The sequence below is a fragment of the Genypterus blacodes genome, unplaced genomic scaffold (assembly GCF_046128005.1).
Source record: "Genypterus blacodes isolate CSIRO-AG114 ecotype Tasmania unplaced genomic scaffold, CSIRO-AGI_Gbla_v1 ptg000012l_1, whole genome shotgun sequence".
NCBI classification, from domain to species: domain Eukaryota; kingdom Metazoa; phylum Chordata; class Actinopteri; order Ophidiiformes; family Ophidiidae; genus Genypterus; species Genypterus blacodes.
In genome coordinates this window covers 7,266,375-7,285,004 of record NW_027466826.1, presented here as the reverse complement: position 1 = coordinate 7,285,004, position 18,630 = coordinate 7,266,375, and the positions used below count along the sequence as shown (strand labels likewise).

General features: G+C 40.2%; 2 protein-coding genes across 2 annotated transcripts; one reads left to right on the top strand and one right to left on the bottom strand.

Annotated features, from left to right (window-relative positions):
* Nucleotides 1–1,878: 1,878 nt before the first annotated feature.
* Nucleotides 1,879–10,298, top strand: LOC143011320 (uncharacterized). The gene is made up of 5 exons (XM_076164160.1): nt 1,879–2,028; nt 3,869–3,951; nt 4,093–4,201; nt 4,319–4,488; nt 4,984–10,298. Exons 2-5 carry the CDS (start codon nt 3,949–3,951, stop codon nt 9,910–9,912), a joined length of 5,211 nt encoding a protein of 1,736 aa, XP_076020275.1. The 5' UTR covers nt 1,879–2,028; nt 3,869–3,948; the 3' UTR covers nt 9,913–10,298.
* Nucleotides 9,993–18,147, bottom strand: edaradd (EDAR-associated death domain). Its single transcript, XM_076164171.1, has 6 exons — nt 17,924–18,147; nt 13,423–13,481; nt 12,927–12,969; nt 12,665–12,735; nt 11,956–12,004; nt 9,993–11,609 (listed from the first exon to the last, which is right to left on the bottom strand). Exons 1-6 carry the CDS (start codon nt 17,979–17,981, stop codon nt 11,221–11,223), a joined length of 669 nt encoding a protein of 222 aa, XP_076020286.1. The 5' UTR covers nt 17,982–18,147; the 3' UTR covers nt 9,993–11,220.
* Nucleotides 18,148–18,630: the final 483 nt, after the last annotated feature.

Sequence of the window (18,630 nt, the reverse complement as noted above, 5' to 3'; positions counted from 1 at the left end):
GGGCTTTAATGTGTCAAAAATCACTTAGTCAAGGTGAAGATTGTTGCGGATCTGAGCGTCTGTAAGCATCACTAGGGCAAAGGTCGAAATGCTTTAACACTACCACATGTAAACAGTCACTCAGAGAGAGAATACCTATGCCAAGGCTGATGAGTTCCAATTAAGACACCATCTCTCAATGACCAACTTTCACAGCTTATTGACTAGACCGTGATCATCACACTTAAACACAAACAATAAGTTTGATTCTACCGTGTCATGTTGCCAAATTATTGACAAGATTTAATTGTTGTCGAGGAGATTTTTTAAGTTTCTGAAAATTTAAAATGTGGGTCCAAATAGGTCTGGCTTGTGTGTATGAATGCAAATAGAGAAAGGAATAGTGGAAACAATTCTATGATTCTATTTCTTACAGTTCAAATGTTACAAGCCAAAATGGAAAAATAGTAAAAGGTTCTTCCTTGGATCATGTTCAACCTGCCCACCAAGTTTCACTGAAATCCGTGGATAACATGTTGAGACATCCTGCTAACAGAGAAACAGACAGATGCAGCTGAAAACATAACCTTCTTTGAACAAATTAGGGCTCATAGTTTAAATAAATCAAATGAAACCTTGCTGCTTGCACAGATGCGCTTGTGAGAATGAAAGGTTAAATCTAATCTCCACAGAGAAAACATCCTCAGTATGTCATAGCGAGATGCGTTAAGGTGGTACTTTTTAAACCAAAGTTCTACGGACCAATAAAATCATTTCATCAGTGTCATCAAAAGTGTCAGATGTCTTTTCACCACAAAGAGTTTTTTCTCTAACTGTTTACTCTGTGTCTCATCCTTCAGCTATCCTCTGACAACACCCAGCCAGTTTCTCTCATTGTCATCTCATTGTATTATATTTATTGATTGGATGGGTTGGGTAATGACTCATGTACATAGTTTGGCAGACACATGTTTTAATTGAATGCAGTCCAGTTCATCAGGATTGAAAATGAACACTTGGTTGATATAATGTCAATATATTGCACTTTTTATACATTACCATGGTAGAACTGCTCACGCTTATGTATTGCATTGGATTAGCAGCTGTTTAGGTTACTTTCAGTCTACAAAACATTATTGAAAATTGACCACAAAATAAAATAGATGTTGTGTACAAACAGGGTAACGCTTATAATCATTGTGATAATGATATGACAGTTCATAACGCTAATTTGTGAGCAATAATGCACAATGAGGATGATGAGTGAGGTGAAGACAAACACCTCACAGTGTATTGTTGCCATTGTGACACACCCACTTTACCCCAGAAAACACTACTGTGATTAGTTATGCAATGGTAACTTGCAGTTTAATGTACACTGATTTGGACAACTTTATTTGAAAGACACCTGCCAGCCAATCAGAAGCAAGTATTTGCTGAAGATGTGGGTACATGTAGAATCCTCACTGAACTCAAATAACAAAGGATAACATCTTCTTTAAAACAACAAGAGAATTATTTCAGCCTAAATGATAACAGTGTTAAAACAACATATAAGACTATAAAACAGTATTTATCATTACAAACGATGCTATGGGCAAATGTATGGGTGAACATCCGTTTTTTTCCATTAATGTAACTTATGTGCTAAACTAGTGTGATCAACAGAGATGAGTCTTGAGAGTGCAGTGTGTGTGTGTGTTTCTTAGAGAAAATGTTGCCAGGTGTGCTTCTGAAAACCCAGTCTGGCCTGTTAAGAAGGAGTGGTTTTTTTCTCTCGCTCTATCGCCATTGCTCTTTCTAAGCAGGTTTCGGCTGCCAAAAACCCTTGAACATCCCTATCCGTGACAGGGCTCCAGACGTGAGGTTTGTGTGTGTATGTGAGAGCTGGAGTGTGTGTTGTAAGAGGAAAAGGGGCAGATACGGCCCAACCTGTTTGTCCAGACTCTGAGCTTATAGGCATTTAACTGGCAGATCTATCCCATCCTGCCTGACAGAACAGCAGTGATACACTGTGGAGGAAACATCTCGACCTGGACTTTGCTTAAGGTGAGTCCATCCACTACACACACTGGCTTTACACTCTTTTGGGTTGGTTTGACACGCACAAGATGATTTTTGACACGCACAAGATGATTTAGATAAAAAAACATAATTCATAAAATTAAGATAATGAAGTTTCATGTACTGAAAGTTTGTCCAACACAATTTATTTGGAGATTTCTATGCTGCATTTTATTCCAGTGTTCTGCTACATATCACACAAATAACAGCCAACTAAATTAATTGTGTTATTGTTTTAATGTTATTTGGGTCTCTAGTGTACCAGTGCTGATGTATTCATGGCTCATTAATTACATTTAAGGTTTCGTGATCACACTTCAAGAGTTCATACAATATTCAAAATGTGTTGTGAAAAAGGTAATAAATAACCTTTTTCAGTAATTGCTGTCCTTATGTTTGATAAATATTATAATATAATTTGCTCTTTTGCAATCATGTTGTTGGCATTTTCTGGATGTTGACACCCTGTTCAATCCCATTGGGTTGTGTAAAGGCGGCGCCTTTAATCCACTTGGATGCTTTCAACATTGTTTTTGTTTTTGTCTTTCACACAATTCTATATAACTCACTTCTTTGTATGTGAAGGAAACATATGCAGGAACATATACCTCCATTTTGTAAATGAGTACAAAATGTATGACAATGGCGCAATTTTGCTGGATTCTGGTTCTGTGTGCATGAGTCTCTGCTTTCATAACATAGTCATCAGAAGAAGCTGCAGGCTTTGGTGCTCATTTCTTTACAGTTGGAATCATTTTCCACTGTTGAATGTGTGTACGTTGATGTGGACATGTGTTGGTCTACTTGTGTAGAGCTATAGACAGCTCTAAACAAACTGTCTAAAGTCTATTGGCCTAGGCGGTAGAAATTACTTGATGTTTGTTGCATTAGTGAACAAATGAGGTTTAAGTGGACAAAAAGATCCTCAGTTCCCTTTTGTGACAAACATAAGGCCATGTGTTAATCCTCCTAAAGCATTTGCCACTCTTATCTATGGAATTATGCAGTCAACCTGTGTGCCTCAATGCAAATGACTTGCATTAGCTTGTGTGTGTGAAGATGTTGGGGTGTGGTTGACAGCAGGACAGTGTGTGTGTCAAGCTGTGTGGCATGTTAGCTAGTATGCATCTAAACCGACTGGTTTTTTTGGAACATTCCACAAAACAAACCTGGCAAAGGTCTTAGATTCCTGAAGCATGAGGTGATCGTGTGAGTGTGTGTGAATGGGTGGATGTGTGTTTGCTGGTGGGTGTTGTCAGGGTCAGCTGTTCATTCAGACTGTGGGTACAGGAACACAATGTGTTGCCAGTAGCAACAACACACAGCCTCTCCCTGAAACGCTGAGTAATACTAAATCTAGTTCGTGTTTATTTTGAAACCAAACTTTTTTGTACTTTCTGAGAAATAGAAATATTCCAATTACAATGCATAATGATGATTGTCCAGGAAGTGAGGAAAGTTCCTTGCAAGTCATAAAACATACAAAACATACAGTACAGTACATAAAACATTAGTGTGTAGAAAAGGGAGGAAATAAATGTAGACAATGAGCAATTATAGTTTTCATTATATTTTGAATGCTGAATAAATAATTAAAAATTTAAATGGCATTGCCATATAAAATGTCATGCTTGCAAATTTCAGTTATTATTATAATTATCTAGATAATTATAATGATAAAATGCATGCCTGTGCAAGTCCTGCACTGGTTCCTTGCATATTAATCCTTCCAACAGTACAAATACAAACTTAAGTGAGAGTTGTATTACACCTGTGTAAAATAATATAACTATATTGTGTTTTTTCTTCTTCTCTTATCTTACAGATCAGGGTGGTTTCCACAGTTTCTATGGTTTCCACTGTTTTGGTATAATTTCCATGTAACGTGGAGGTGTATACACCATAATGGTACGTTAATAAGGCTTAACAAAACTAAATGTTATTTTGTAGCACTTGATTGATTTGAACACATGGGCTTTGATCTCAGCAATACAAATATGAAGTGCCCGTCTCATTTGTTGTATTGTAAATCGTTCTTGTTACATCCAGAGCACTTACAGTACGACAGGAAGCTTCTCGGACCTCCTCGACATCTCTGCGAGAGGAATTGGCATCAAAGGAATCACAGATGGAAACATTTCTCAGAACCTGATACAAGGTTAACGACTGCATTTTGACATTTACATTTTCCAGCATCTATACAAAGGCCTTTGACAAAACATGTGAACATCAGTGGTGTACGTGGTCTAACATCGATTGTTTCCACTTGCTCTAGGGGGTGAGATTGTTGCACCCACAGTGCGCATGGACGACCCAGAAAAAAACGATGGGCTGAAGATCATGAAGGTCTTGGAGCCATATGATGACAAGTTGGAGATTGGGACAAAACAGGACCTGAGTGCCAGTGCTGGAATTGGCTCCTTGAGAGTAAAGGACCCTGCAGAGGTAAACTTCAAATCTCACCCCATGCAGAGTTGCTGATGTGTGTGGCAGAACCTTTTCTAGTTGTCCCATCGTTGTGTGCTGTAGGTGTACCTCTTCCATTTGTTTCAGTATGAAATACAGAAAAAAGGGTGAACAAGAAATATATAAAACAACCCAAAAAAACGAGCAAACCTATCATTTGAGGTTGACTCAGGTCCTAAAATGTGGATTTTCCACAATCTTCAATTTAAAATTTTCTTTATTTCAATATTCCTAATATTCATAGGATTGTTTTATAAAATTAATTTGTTTTTCATGTATTTCCTACTACCCAGCAACAACATACTGCACTTCATGTTTACCTTTGTATCATCAGTCATTATGTAATAGTATTGCTTCAGTTTAGACATGAGATCAGTTAATGACAAAATGTACAGAATACTTTAACTGTTGCTTGTTATTGTTTGTATTCAAGTCTGACCCGACTTAATCTGTTTGTCACTTGATTATCCACAGATGCTCAGAAATTCAATGAGAGCATCGGCTGAATCACCAGTTCTTTCACTTGATGACCTCAAAGGAAAGCTAAATGCTACAAATGGTCTTGGGGGTGATATCAGTGGTCCCACTCTCAATGGAGACCTTCCCAGTCTTTCTCTCAACACACCCTCAGCTGATGGCGGTGGCAAGTTCACAATGCCCAATCTAGGATTGACTGGATCAAATATAAATGGAGCAGATCTGGGTGGCACCCTCAGTGCACCTAATGCCAGTATCACATCTCCACAGCTCAACGCACCCACCACTTCACTTGACATTGGCAAACCAAAGGTCAAAGCGGGTTCAAAGACTTACACAGCCCCACATTTCTCAATGCCAAACTTCGGTCTACCTAAAATCAGCCCCACCGCTGGAGTCTCAGGTGACTTAGATGTCCCTGCTGTCAACGGTAATCTGGGGACACCAGGCTTCAATTTCGCTGCCCCTAATTTAGATCTTGGAAGTCCAAATTGGGACCTGAATACACCAAAACTGGATTTGAATGCACCAAAACTGGATTTGAATGCGCCAAAACTGGATTTGAATACACCAAAACTGGATTTGAATGCACCAAAACTGGATTGGAATGCGCCAAAACTGGATTTGAATACACCAAAACTGGATCTCAATGCGCCAAAAGTAGATTTGAATGCGCCAAAAGTAGATTTGAATACACCAAAACTGGATTTGAATACACCAAAACTGGATCTGAATGCGCCAAAAGTAGATTTGAATGCGCCAAAAGTAGATTTGAATGCGCCAAAACTGGATTTGAATGCGCCAAAACTGAATTTGAATGCGCCAAAACTGGATTTAAATGCGCCAAAACTGGATTGGAATGCGCCAAAACTGGATTTGAATGCGCCAAAACTGGATTTGAATGCGCCAAAACTGGATTTGAATGCTCCAAAACTGGATTTGAATGCGCCAAAACTGGATTTGAATGCACCAAAACTGAATTTGAATGCGCCAAAACTGAATTTGAATGCGCCAAAACTGGATTTGAATGCACCAAAACTGAATTTGAATGCACCAAAACTGAATTTGAATGCGCCAAAACTGGATTTGAATGCACCAAAACTGGATGTGAATGCGCCAAAACTGAATTTGAATGCGCCAAAACTCAATTTGAATGCGCCAAAACTTAATTTGGACGCGCCAAAACTCAATTTGAATGCACCAAAACTGAATTTGAACGCGCCAAAACTGGATTTGAATGCGCCAAAGCTGGATTTGGATATCCCAAAGGCTCATGTAGAGGCTCCCTCTGGGAAATTGGGAAAGTGGCCCCATCTAAAATGGAAAGGTCCCAAAGTGAAAGGACCAGATGCCGACCTAAATGCTGACCTATCTGCACCAAATGTCAATCTCTCCGCCCCAAGGATTGGTGCTGATGTAGATACACCTGACATCAACTTGCCCGGAGCTGACCTTAAAGCCCCCAAGGCAGATGTAGACCTTGATACTTCTGGTAAAATTAACTGGCCTCATTTAAAGTGGAAAAAACCCAAACTTCATAGCCCCGAAGCAGATGTAGATTTAGATGCAGATCTGAACACGCCAGGTGTTTCTCTTCCAAAAATTGAAGGTGGAATTGATGCACCAAATGTTGACCTGAATCTTCCCAGAGCTGATCTTGAAGGGCCTGATTTAAGTGCACAAGCCCCGATTATTGATGTTGACGGTTCAGCTGGGAAAATAAACTGGCCTCATTTGAAATGGAAGAAACCCAAGTTCCATGGCTCAAAATCTGATTTAGACATTGATGCCGACCTAAACACACCAGATCTGAATCTAGCAACTCCTCAGGTGACTTTACCACAAGGTGATGTTGAAGCACCAAATTTTGACCTTAATGCCCCTTCTACAAAAGTCAAGTTCCCAACACTGAAAAAGCCCAAATTTTGGCATACCGGAGTGACAGCACCAGATGTTAACCTTGATGCAGATGTGAAAGCACCCAACCTCAATCTCTCTGCTCCACGAGCTGGAGCATCACTTGATGGACCAAATCTGGGTCTTGATTTGCCTAGTGCAAATCTTGATCAGCCTGACATTAACGCACCATCTGGAAAAATTAAATGGCCCACTTTGAAAATGAAAAAACTGAAAGGTCCAAAGATTAATGGGCCAGACATGGACCTGGATGCTGATGCAGACTTGAATCTCTCCACCCCAAAGATTGGTGGTGACATAAATGCACCAGATCTGAATCTAAGCTTACCAAAAGCCGACCTGGATGGCCCCAATTTAAACATTGATACCCCAGATATTGAAGGCCCCTCTGGAAAATTCAAATGGTTCAAGAAACCCAAATTTGGCACACTGAAAGGACCAAAGGCAAGTTTTGATGCTGATGTGGATGGGCCAGACCTGGATCTAGAAGCACCGAATCTCTCCTTGGCTTCACCAAAACTTGATGCAGGGCTTGATGCTCCAGATCTGGATGTTAAGTTGCCAAATGCGAATCTCAAAGGTCCTGATCTGGACCTTGATGGCCCAGACATTGATGGAAAACTTAAATTCCCTAAATTGCATTTTCCTAAGTTTGGCCTTGGAGGGGCAAAAGTGAAAGGACCTGATATTGATGCTGACCTTAAGACCCCAACTCTAGATGCATCTCTTCCTAATATAGACGCTAAGCTGCCCACAGCCGGTCTAACAGCACCAGACTGGAATCTGTCTGCACCCAAAATCGATGGCAATCTTGCAGCTCCAGATCTGAATCTGAATTCTGATGTGGACCTTGATGCCCCAGACGTTGATGGAAAACTTAAATTCCCTAAATTGCATTTTCCTAAGTTTGGCCTTGGAGGGGCAAAAGTGAAAGGACCTGATATTGATGCTGACCTTAAGACCCCAACTCTAGATGCCTCTCTTCCTAATATAGACGCTAAGCTGCCCACAGCCGGTCTAACAGCACCAGACTGGAATCTGTCTGCACCCAAAATCGATGGCAATCTTGCAGCTCCAGATCTGAATCTGAATTCTGATGTGGACCTTGATGCCCCAGACGTTGATGGAAAACTTAAATTCCCTAAATTGCATTTTCCAAAGTTTGGCCTTGGAGGGGCAAAAGTGAAAGGACCTGATATTGATGCTGACCTTAAGACCCCAACTCTAGATGCCTCTCTTCCTAATATAGACGCTAAGCTGCCCACAGCCGGTCTAACAGCACCAGACTGGAATCTGTCTGCACCCAAAATCGATGGCAATCTTGCAGCTCCAGATCTGAATCTGAATTCTGATGTGGACCTTGATGCCCCGGACGTTGATGGAAAATTCAAATTCCCTAAATTGCATTTTCCAAAGTTTGGCCTTGGAGGGGCAAAAGTGAAAGGACCTGATATTGATGCTGACCTTAAGACCCCAACTTTAGATGCATCTCTTCCTAATATAGACGCTAAGCTGCCCACAGCCGGTCTAGCAGCACCAGACTGGAATCTGTCTGCACCCAAAATCGATGGCAATCTTGCAGCTCCAGATCTGAATCTGAATTCTGATGTGGACCTTGATGCCCCAGACGTTGATGGAAAACTTAAATTCCCTAAATTGCATTTTCCAAAGTTTGGCCTTGGAGGGGCAAAAGTGAAAGGACCTGATATTGATGCTGACCTTAAGACCCCAACTCTAGATGCATCTCTTCCTAATATAGACGCTAAGCTGCCCACAGCCGGTCTAACAGCACCGGACTGGAATCTGTCTGCACCCAAAATCGATGGCAGTGTTGCAGCTCCAGATCTGAATCTGAATTCTGATGTGGACCTTGATGCCCCAGACGTTGATGGAAAATTCAAATTCCCTAAATTGAATTTTCCAAAGTTTGGCCTTGGAGGGGCAAAAGTGAAAGGACCTGATGTTGATCTTGATACCCCAGATCTAGATGTCTCCCTTCCTAATGTAGATGCTAAGCTGCCCACAGCAGGTCTAACAGCACCAGACTGGAATCTGTCTGCACCCAAAACCGATGGCAGTGTTGCAGCTCCAAATGTGAATCTGCCCAAATCAGATTTCAAACTTTCTTCACCAAAAGCTGGACTTTCATTACCAAGTTTAAGTGGGAATTTGCCAACCGCTGAAATAGATGCACCTAATGTTTCATTGAACAGCCCAGGACTTAATCTCTCTGCTCCAGATGTTAGTGGAAACATTACTGCTCCAAACGCGAATCTAAACATGCCCGATGCACAACTGAAGACACCAGATCTAGCTTTGGATGGTTCCCTTGGCGACTTCAAAATGCCTCATTATAAAGTTCCCAAATTAGGTCTCTCAAGTCCTGAGACTGAAGTTCCAGGTGTTGATGTTAAAACAAATCTCAAGCAGCCTGAAGTGGGCATCACAGCTGATGAACACGCTGCCACTCCAAAAAGTAAACTGAGATGGCCCTTCAAATGGAGACATTCCAACTCACATACTGAAGATGAGGGCACTGACTCTGAAATTGACTCGCCTACTGTTGAGGGGGATATGCCTCTCTTCAAATCACACAAACTGCCCTCACATAACATGGATGGCTTTGGAGGAGTGTTTGATTGCCTTACCACAAAAACAGATACAGAGGAAAAGGATTATGTGGTTAGAAAAGGAATCCGCTTGCCAATAGTGAATACAACCTCAAATCTCGGAGAGAAGATTGACATTAAGGAAAGATTGAAAATGGCACAGATAAAAGTGCCATCAGCCAATGTCTCACCAACTGCAGTGAAACTTACTGCCCCAAATCTTGACGTCAATGCTTCCTCAGAATCGGGTGATTCCCTTTCAGCGCGGGGGGGTACATTTAAAGTTTTAAAACCAGAGTCTGGACTGGGCCTGGAAATCCCCAAGTTGGCTTCATCAGATGAAAATGACAAATTGTCATTCGGCCTCTCCAATATGCTTGGTCTGAATATCTCAGATTAAGACGCTGATGTCCTGCTTCACTGATCAAGTAAATTAAGTCTGAATGCAGTGAAATTTGTAAATACATGTAACTAAACCAATCCTTTGTTTGTGACCATATATACAGGCATAACTTTGTCTCATGTACACTCGCCTCACAATAATTAAGCAGCCTAATGAAGAAACATGTTTTTTATAAACTGTGTATATCCCTGTTATTTATATACAAATGTCTTCCTTAGTCTTGTTTTTGACATTGAAGTATGTTAGACGTTAAGATGATTCAGCATTGCATGTGATGACATACAGCTGTGTAAGTTTTGAGGAAGAGTATTACCTTTACGCCTTTGAATGCTTGACTACATGAGTAACTAATGTATACCAATGTTAATAAATTACTCACTACATTCAAACTGTCACTCTCTTCTCTATTAGAAAATAGACAAATTCATGAAACAGAATATTTGTTGGTTTGTGTTCATCCATGAAATTTGCATTAATCTATATATAAAAAAAAACAATAAGCTGAATGACAATAAGCCTGTATGGGTTTTGAGAGGGTGGACATGGGCCCCTTTGGTCACACTTTGGGGAACCACTGCTGACATGCACGTGAATGCTGGAGATATAACAGCACATGACATATCCCTTTACTATTAATGTGAATAAAGACTTTAAGTTATATTCATTTCATACTGAGAAAACAAAAAACAAACACTATGGCAGCTTCAAATGTCAGACACCTGCCCAACAGATGACATTGAGCTTTACCAGAAGTCAAAGCAAACCTTCAAAGACTTTAGGTTGACCACATTCAGGGGAAATATGTTATGTAACAATTATCATACTTACTGATCTTTTCAACTCCAGTCATCTTGTTTTCAGTCTGTTTCCTTTCTAGAGGGGAGGGAGCAAGTGGCTTATGTAGAGCTATTGAAATGCTCTCATGAATGCTTTAAAGGTTACAAAGGAGTATTTCCAAGAATTTAATTTAAAAAACATATTATGGCATTTCATTATGTTTTGTTTGATAGCCAGACATAGAGCCAGATACAAAGCACCATTGTACCCTTTATTACAAGCCAATACGTTCATCAGTAGTAAGTGCTTGTTTACGTCAGGATGTCAGTGATGCAGTCATTTGTTTTTTTTGTTTTTTTTTCCAAATTTTCCTTGAAATGATTTTTTAATAATGTTGCCCTTTCATTAAACGTATACATTCTTGTGAATAAGAAAAACCCTCACATTTACAAAACAAAAACAAACAAAACCGACACAAACAGATGGGAGAAATATATAGAGAGTTAAACTGTGTGATGCGGTGAGTTATTAATGAGTCTGTTGCCAGCGTGATGGCCAGTCCTTCTCTATCCAGCTCTGCAACAGCTTCAGCACATCAATACGCTGGTAGATGCGGCAAAGTTCGGTGAGCTCCGTGACCGTCTTCTGGTTGTAGCGGAGCAGGAACTCCTGGGTGGGGCTGTGGGACAGTGAGCCCTGGGTCCGGTGCTCCAGCAGGGTCAGTTCGTCATAGCTCATTCCCCAGCGACTCGCAAAGTTCTTCCAGTTCTTGATGGTGCAGTGGTTCGGGTCCAGTTTGAGCCGAAGCCGGTCCAGAAGGTCTTTGTCGTTCATGAGGTCGCTGATCTTAGGTGGAGGTGCCGGGAAGCAACACTTCTCACACGAGCTGTTAAAGAACTGCAGCTCTTTGGGGAAATCTAAACTCAATATTAATAATAAGGATGGAATTAGGTCAACAGAATAAGTGCAATACACAGGGAATTAGTAATTGTAAATATTAGAAAGGTTAACGAATAGAGACTGAATTTTAACTACAAATTATACTGTGTATATACTCACAGTTCATATCTAATAGTTAAATTATTCACTCATTTATTTATTGTCTCTCTGCCTCCATGTGGCCACTAGGAGGCGTGGGAACATATACAAACTGAATCCGAAAGATCAGCTGGATAAGTTCTCACCAATCAACCAAAAGCTGACTTTGTGTCATCAAAATGTGATTATTTTCTGTCAGAATAAGGAGTTAGAATTGACATATACCTGCTGATGTAGATGTTGGACAAGTGCATTCTTCGCCATCTTCAACCGGCTACAAAAGAGACAGAACATGTTTAGAATAGAAATATACTACAGGCAACACATGATCTCTTTCCTTTCACACTTTAAAATATTGCAGGTTTATTCTACATTGTGAACACAGAAAATGCCACCCTTCCTTAAGAATTAGGGCACTAAATCAAGCATTAAAACTCCCAAAACTGCCATGTTGCTCACAGCAGGCTGTGATCGGTATAGGATAGGTCCAACTGATCTGCCCTGGCTGTTATCAGTGGTGTGGATGCAGCAGGTGCACGTTTCCTCTGAGCTATGTGCTTCACATTTTGGATGTGGTGTGTTATGCAAATTAAACATGTCTGAACATAAGCCCCGACGCACAGTATGTCAACACCAGACAGAAGAAAGTAGCAGCACCTGGAAGGAAGAATAAGTAACGCAAAGTATGTAAAGGACTCTGTGGAATAAGCAACTACCCGACTAACTTTTCCTTATGCTTGTTTATATTATTTAACAAATTAAAACCATAATGTTGTTTATGCTCCTGCTCGCTCACAGCTCTTCCTTTCATTTCAACAGCACATGCTGCTCTACAAACACAAATATTTGTCACTTTCACAACTTTAAGGCGCTCATGTGCAGACTGCAGAGGCTCTATTTTATTTCACACTGTACACATTAGTGTAATGCTGACCTGTCTTATGCGGTCTGAGGATTGAGTCGGGTGTCTGGAGGGCATGGAGCTCAGGTGGAGTGTCACGGCGTCTGGAGGAGACACATTACAAACACCTCTGTATTCTGATAAAACCACATTTTCTTTTTAAGTATATGCTTGAACATGTTCTTCGGTATGCTGATAAGAGTATATTGCTGCCTGTATGAATGTGGATACAAGCAGGAGTGTGAGGATATATGGGTTGTAAAGAGGATCACTGAGGTTTGATGCCTTTATTTACCATGAGGATCTGTGACTTGCACTGGATAATTGGCCTCTAAGGACTGAGGGAGAGAGGGAGAGGGAGAGAGAAACACCAGACAATATGGGTTAGACAGAAAAACAAAAGATAAATAGAGCAACGTGAGAGACTTTGTGTTTGTTAAGCTTCTTGGTGGGAGCTGTGCACTCAGTCTGCTCATAAGACAAGAGACTTTCATGGTTTCCTCTGTAACTGTGGAAGAAAATGACTCTGTGTGTGCAGGGAGCACTTGCTACAACTTGTTCCTCTGTGAGGCTTCAGGCACAAGCAATCACAGCACATTGTGTTCAGTTATGGTACATTTCTTAGCAGATTACTGTACTGCTCCCCTCTTTAAGGATCGCCAATGGGATATCTGCACAAAACAAACCCTCTTTGCTGCTCAAGACAAAGGTCAATCAGACATACTGCCAGAAAGCTACAACACAGTTTAACAAACACATTGTCCAAGTGAAGAATAAGTAAAGGTGCTCACGATTTCAGCCACAAAGCTGGTGGTGTCTGTGTCCTCCACAGGCTCCGAGGCGATTCTGTCTGTTACACAAATGAAATAATCCTGAATAAAACTATTCTTCTGTATACAGTATGTTTGACACGCAAATCACAAATACTGTGTACCGTATATAGCTATGAGCCTGGCATATAGACTGAGAAATGACTGAACTGCAGATAAGCACAGGAAACATAGAAACACACACCCTGAAACCAGTGTGAACATCCTGCTGTGAAACTGTGAACAGCTGAGACATGATAGTGTGGACTGAGCTCATGACATCATGTAAGTAAGTGATGGTAATACTGTAGTGAAGTTCCATCAAAGGAATGAATGTAAATGTATGTCGTTTGACAAATAGAAACAAGTGTGAACTAAATTTAGGTTTGTTAATCCTCCATTACAATCCTGAAACAATGACAATACTGTTCAGCACCTCCATGGAAAACTCTTCAATCAAACCCTGCTGAATGCACTAAGTACTGAAAAGGAATATTTTCAGCAAGCACGTTCACGGATGAGTTAGAAGAGCAGCACAAAGGCGGCTTTTCAGCTCCTGAAAATACCTGGACAGGTCTATGTGGGCCTTCATCTGACTACGTCACTGTGAAGCCATTGTATCCAAAGGGCTCCAAATAAAGAACTCCTCTGGCCTTTCTTGAGTTACACTCTGACGATGAAACTTTAATTTGCATGGGAATCTCGGATTAGGATTAACTGATCAAGTGGAACCGGGTCATTTCCTACATGCAGCTCTTAAGGTGTAGGTAACAGTGAGTGAGTACAGCCTTGTAGGCCACAGATGAGAAAAGCAGAGACTGATTCCGTCTGCTATTCGGACAGAATTTGAGTTTCAAAGATCTCCGTCTGAATCTACAAACTTGGAAAATCACGAACAACATGTATAAGTATTCATTTGACTTTCATTGTCTCAAACAAACCACACAAACATGTACAGGACTCTTGCTTTGCTTTGTGTTTCTTTGTGGCTTGTGTGTTTTCATCAGATCTCTCCATTAATTGCTACAATAATCAAATAAAAAAGGAAACAAAGAAATAGGAAAGTTATCGTTCAAACCCTTGAAATAGACCAGTTTTTGAAGTTTCCCTTCTATCAATCAGATCTATAATGATAACCCCAAGTGCAGCAGCGTCATGGAGCAGAAGGGGAAAAGGTTGATTAGAATAATTTGCTGTAGGTGAAGGGTCACAATAATCCATTGGAGAGCTTCCTTATTCTGTCATCGTCACACACACATACACACACAAACCCTATAACAGACACACATATGTATTACTACAGTACAGAAAACATGTCTGGATTCATTTATTCTAAAATTTAAAAACAAATCATAAGGACATTTTGTGACCTTCATCCTCTATTGTATTCTACTGTTCCGTCTAGTAGTTGTGGATCTCTCACTGTGGAATTTAGCTTCCTGACTTCCTGACTTCTTGTGCCTTAACAGGGTGAACCAGAAGTTAGTAATACTCGCTGTAATGGATTCTAGGGTAATTACCAGGAACACAAGCTCTGTGGAAAAGCCCACACATGACTGAAAGAAAACGTCTCCGCCTACCACCTTCTCTTCATTGCTAATCTTGCTCATCTTGTCTCAACGCAATCAGCATTATTATTTTTCAGGTATTTGAAGGTAACGCAGTAATGTCTTCCTTTAGCATTCACTGAATACATACAAAACATATCTATACACTCAAACTTTTGCACATGGATAATTTGAATTTAAAGGTGATGTACTATTATACAGATGTCCTGCTTTTATTTCCACTTAGAGGTCTATTTAGAATCTGTTGCAAAGTTTTAATGAGAATTTCCTTTTTATTTTGTTGCTAAAGCACTGCTGTAGTGCTGTAGTCTGTCTCTGTTCTGATTGGGCTGTGATGGGCCTGAGGTGGCAACACCCACAAAAGGAGAATCTCCAAGGACATTTCCAACCTGGATTCACTCAACATTTTTAGGGTCTGAATGTAATACGTGAACTATATGGCTGTATTCACATACAAACAGAGACTTAAGTATGACATTTCATTATGGAATCCAGCTGGGAAATGTCCTTTGAGATGCAAAACCACACATTTCAAATGTAACGTAGTGCTGATCAGTACAAACCAAGTGGATGGAGGATGAGACAACCACAACAATCTCCAGAAAGCAGAACTATAACACTAAAGACATTCAGTGTGAATCAAGCAGTAACCTTCACCCTACTGGCCCAATGGTTAGATCCCAAACTCCTAGTGGTTTTTCCACAATTACAATCAATTCAAAACTGATTTCCAACCTTCCCTGCAGCTTTTGATTTCAGTAACCTACTAGAATCAGTTGGCTGACACTTAAAGCTTGAGATAGGAAAGCCATCACAGCATCAATCAACAATAAGCAAAGCATGTAAATTATATTGTAAAACAGATAAGGTGCATTTAGCCATATTTGCAGTAAAAAAAGACTCAAATCTTAAATGTCCAAGGGTCATAAAGATGTTTCAGAATGTAGACAATTTTAGTTAAAAGGCTTAAACTACATATGTAAGCTTTTACATTGCACCCTTGGGTGGCATTCCCCTTTAAATACACAGACATACTGTGCATTAGGACTTACAGCCAGTCACCCAATTATCAAGTGTAAGTTGAACCCTAGATCAGTTGAGCATTGTTTCTCCCTCTGTGGGAATGCAGGGACATGTACCTGCACGCTTTGGATAAAGTTCAAGAGATGAAATATAAACCACATCATAATACTTTGCTTAGGGCCATAATTCCACGCAGGTGAACCCAGCTTTTCTCTATTTTGACCACCCATGTCTCCTATGAAAGGATAAGCACCGTCTCTAAGCAGCCTGTGTAGTGGGGTGTTTGCTTTGTCGTGAGTTTGTTTCCACACATGACTGGAGGTGTATGGCATGCCAATACCTGACCCGGACCACAGCGGAGTCTAGACTGAGAGCAATGACACACACACACACACATAGACGCAGCTATATTGTGCACTGTAGCTGGTAGTAGGCGGTGAGTCTGTTTCTTTATGGGACGACTAGACACAATTACAATCATCCACCATATTGATCAAAGCCAACAGGTTCATGTGTATTCATATACTGTCATTTAAGGTTACTATAGTCAATATTCCTGCCACTGAAAAAGCTATTAAACAAGATTAGCCTGTGTTTCAATGGAGCATGATGGTCAACAGCATTCCACCTTAACAACACAAACATTTCTGTTATCACTGGATATCGAACTCCAGATTCAGTATTTTCCAATCCACACCCAGTCTCAGACTCACACATCTTACTACAGTGTGATTATACTGCCGGTTTACGACAATCTCACAGATACTTGAATATGATTAAAAGTGAGATATTTATTTGTGAAATAACTGAAATGCATCTTCGCCTGTGTGATCAGACATCTTTGCATGGTGTGAGTCTACAGCTTTTTGTAGGCGGTGTAGATTCTAGGAACCTACAGGGAACAACTTCAGTGGCATGATGTTTTGTGTGTGAAAGCAGAAGTGGTAAAAGTGTACCACAGGAAGAAGAAACAAGGTTGCACTTGATCGTGTAGGAAATTACTTAGGTGTGGGTGTGTGTGAATGTGTCAGTCTGAATAGGTAGGTGTTGGAAAAGCTGAGATCTTTGATTCCATTGATATTTGATGTCGTGCATTTAAAATGAGAAATAGCCAAGTTGCTGGATGATGTGAGGTGTTGCAGTAGTGTAGCGTATTTATACAGGAATAGAAACATGACACTCTCCTCACACAGATACAGCAGAGGAAGGTGAGGACATGAGTTTTTGTGATTTGCATGTGAAATCTAATCGTCTGAAATTAAAAGAACACTAACTTTGGGTGAAAACTAAAATGTTTTATATGATTCGATTATGCACAAACGCTCTTTCAGCATCTGACTGATCACATCTGTCACTCTATGACAAGAATGATACTAATGTGCAAATATAGGCATTAAATGTTGCTTGATTGGTTATTTATGAGCAACAGACGCCTTATTTCCCACTAATTTAATATGTTTGCTGGATCTCTGATATACATGAATAATTCACTGCAGCTGTTGCATTGCCATTAACGCTACATTGGAATTAAATTTAACTAAACTCTACAACATAGACACTATACACACACAATTGCACTCACCTATGATAATTTTTGTATTCTAGTATTATGAACACAAATAATTATTTTTACATGATAAAATGTGTACATTAATGCTGTGTGCAATGTGGTTCACACATCTATCAGAGATTAACGGAGTTTCTAATTTTAGTAACAGGGAAGTTTTTTAATTTAATGGAAAGTAGTTTTTTCCCCCTTATAATTGTACTGGCCGAGGTCGATAAAAAAAGTGACTAAAAACACAAAAGCAACATTAACGCTTCCATAACACTATTCAAGTACAACCTGTAATTCCCCTGTCTGATAGATAGAAGTAAAACATATGACTCACCAAATGGCTCCTTACACTCCCTCAAACTGCTCATTTTAGCAGCAGTGATGTCTCCCATGCCGAGCAACACAGCGGAGTTGAATGTAAACACGGTGTAAATGTAAAATAAGTTGTTAAAACACGCAGTAATGGCGTTAGAGTGAAGGTGAGTGTGTGTGGCAATGCCAGCCGAGCGGCGGCGGGTCACTAACGAAGCGCTCAGCTGCGAACAGACGAGCGGGGCAGTGCTGCCTTCAGTGCCCCTCGGAAATGTAACCTCTCCGTGTTGGCGAGTCCACGGGCCGCGCGTTCAAGTGCAGGAGATGGAATAGAAACGTCAATGCAACAGAATTGGACATTTCCTGTTACCCAGATAACTCATGACACTGACAAATGATTTGAACCCTACAGTGACTCCCTCCCTGTATAGATATCTGGTAGAACTAGAAAGGAAGTCAACATCAATGTAATGTATTAATAATACTAATATAAATCAATAGAATCTAATCTTTCTCATGATTATTTCCCTAAATCTCAACCCCAAATGAAGGGATGTTTTGAATGGACACACACTCTCAATCTCATTACGAAATGGACCAAATTTGACCATGTTTTGCTCATATTTTTATTTGATACATATTATTTAGTAAGTATTTAAATAAGGAGCAACCAAGATTGGTGATGAGGTGTGACTGTATCTCATCATTGAATCATTTGTTTCAGTGATG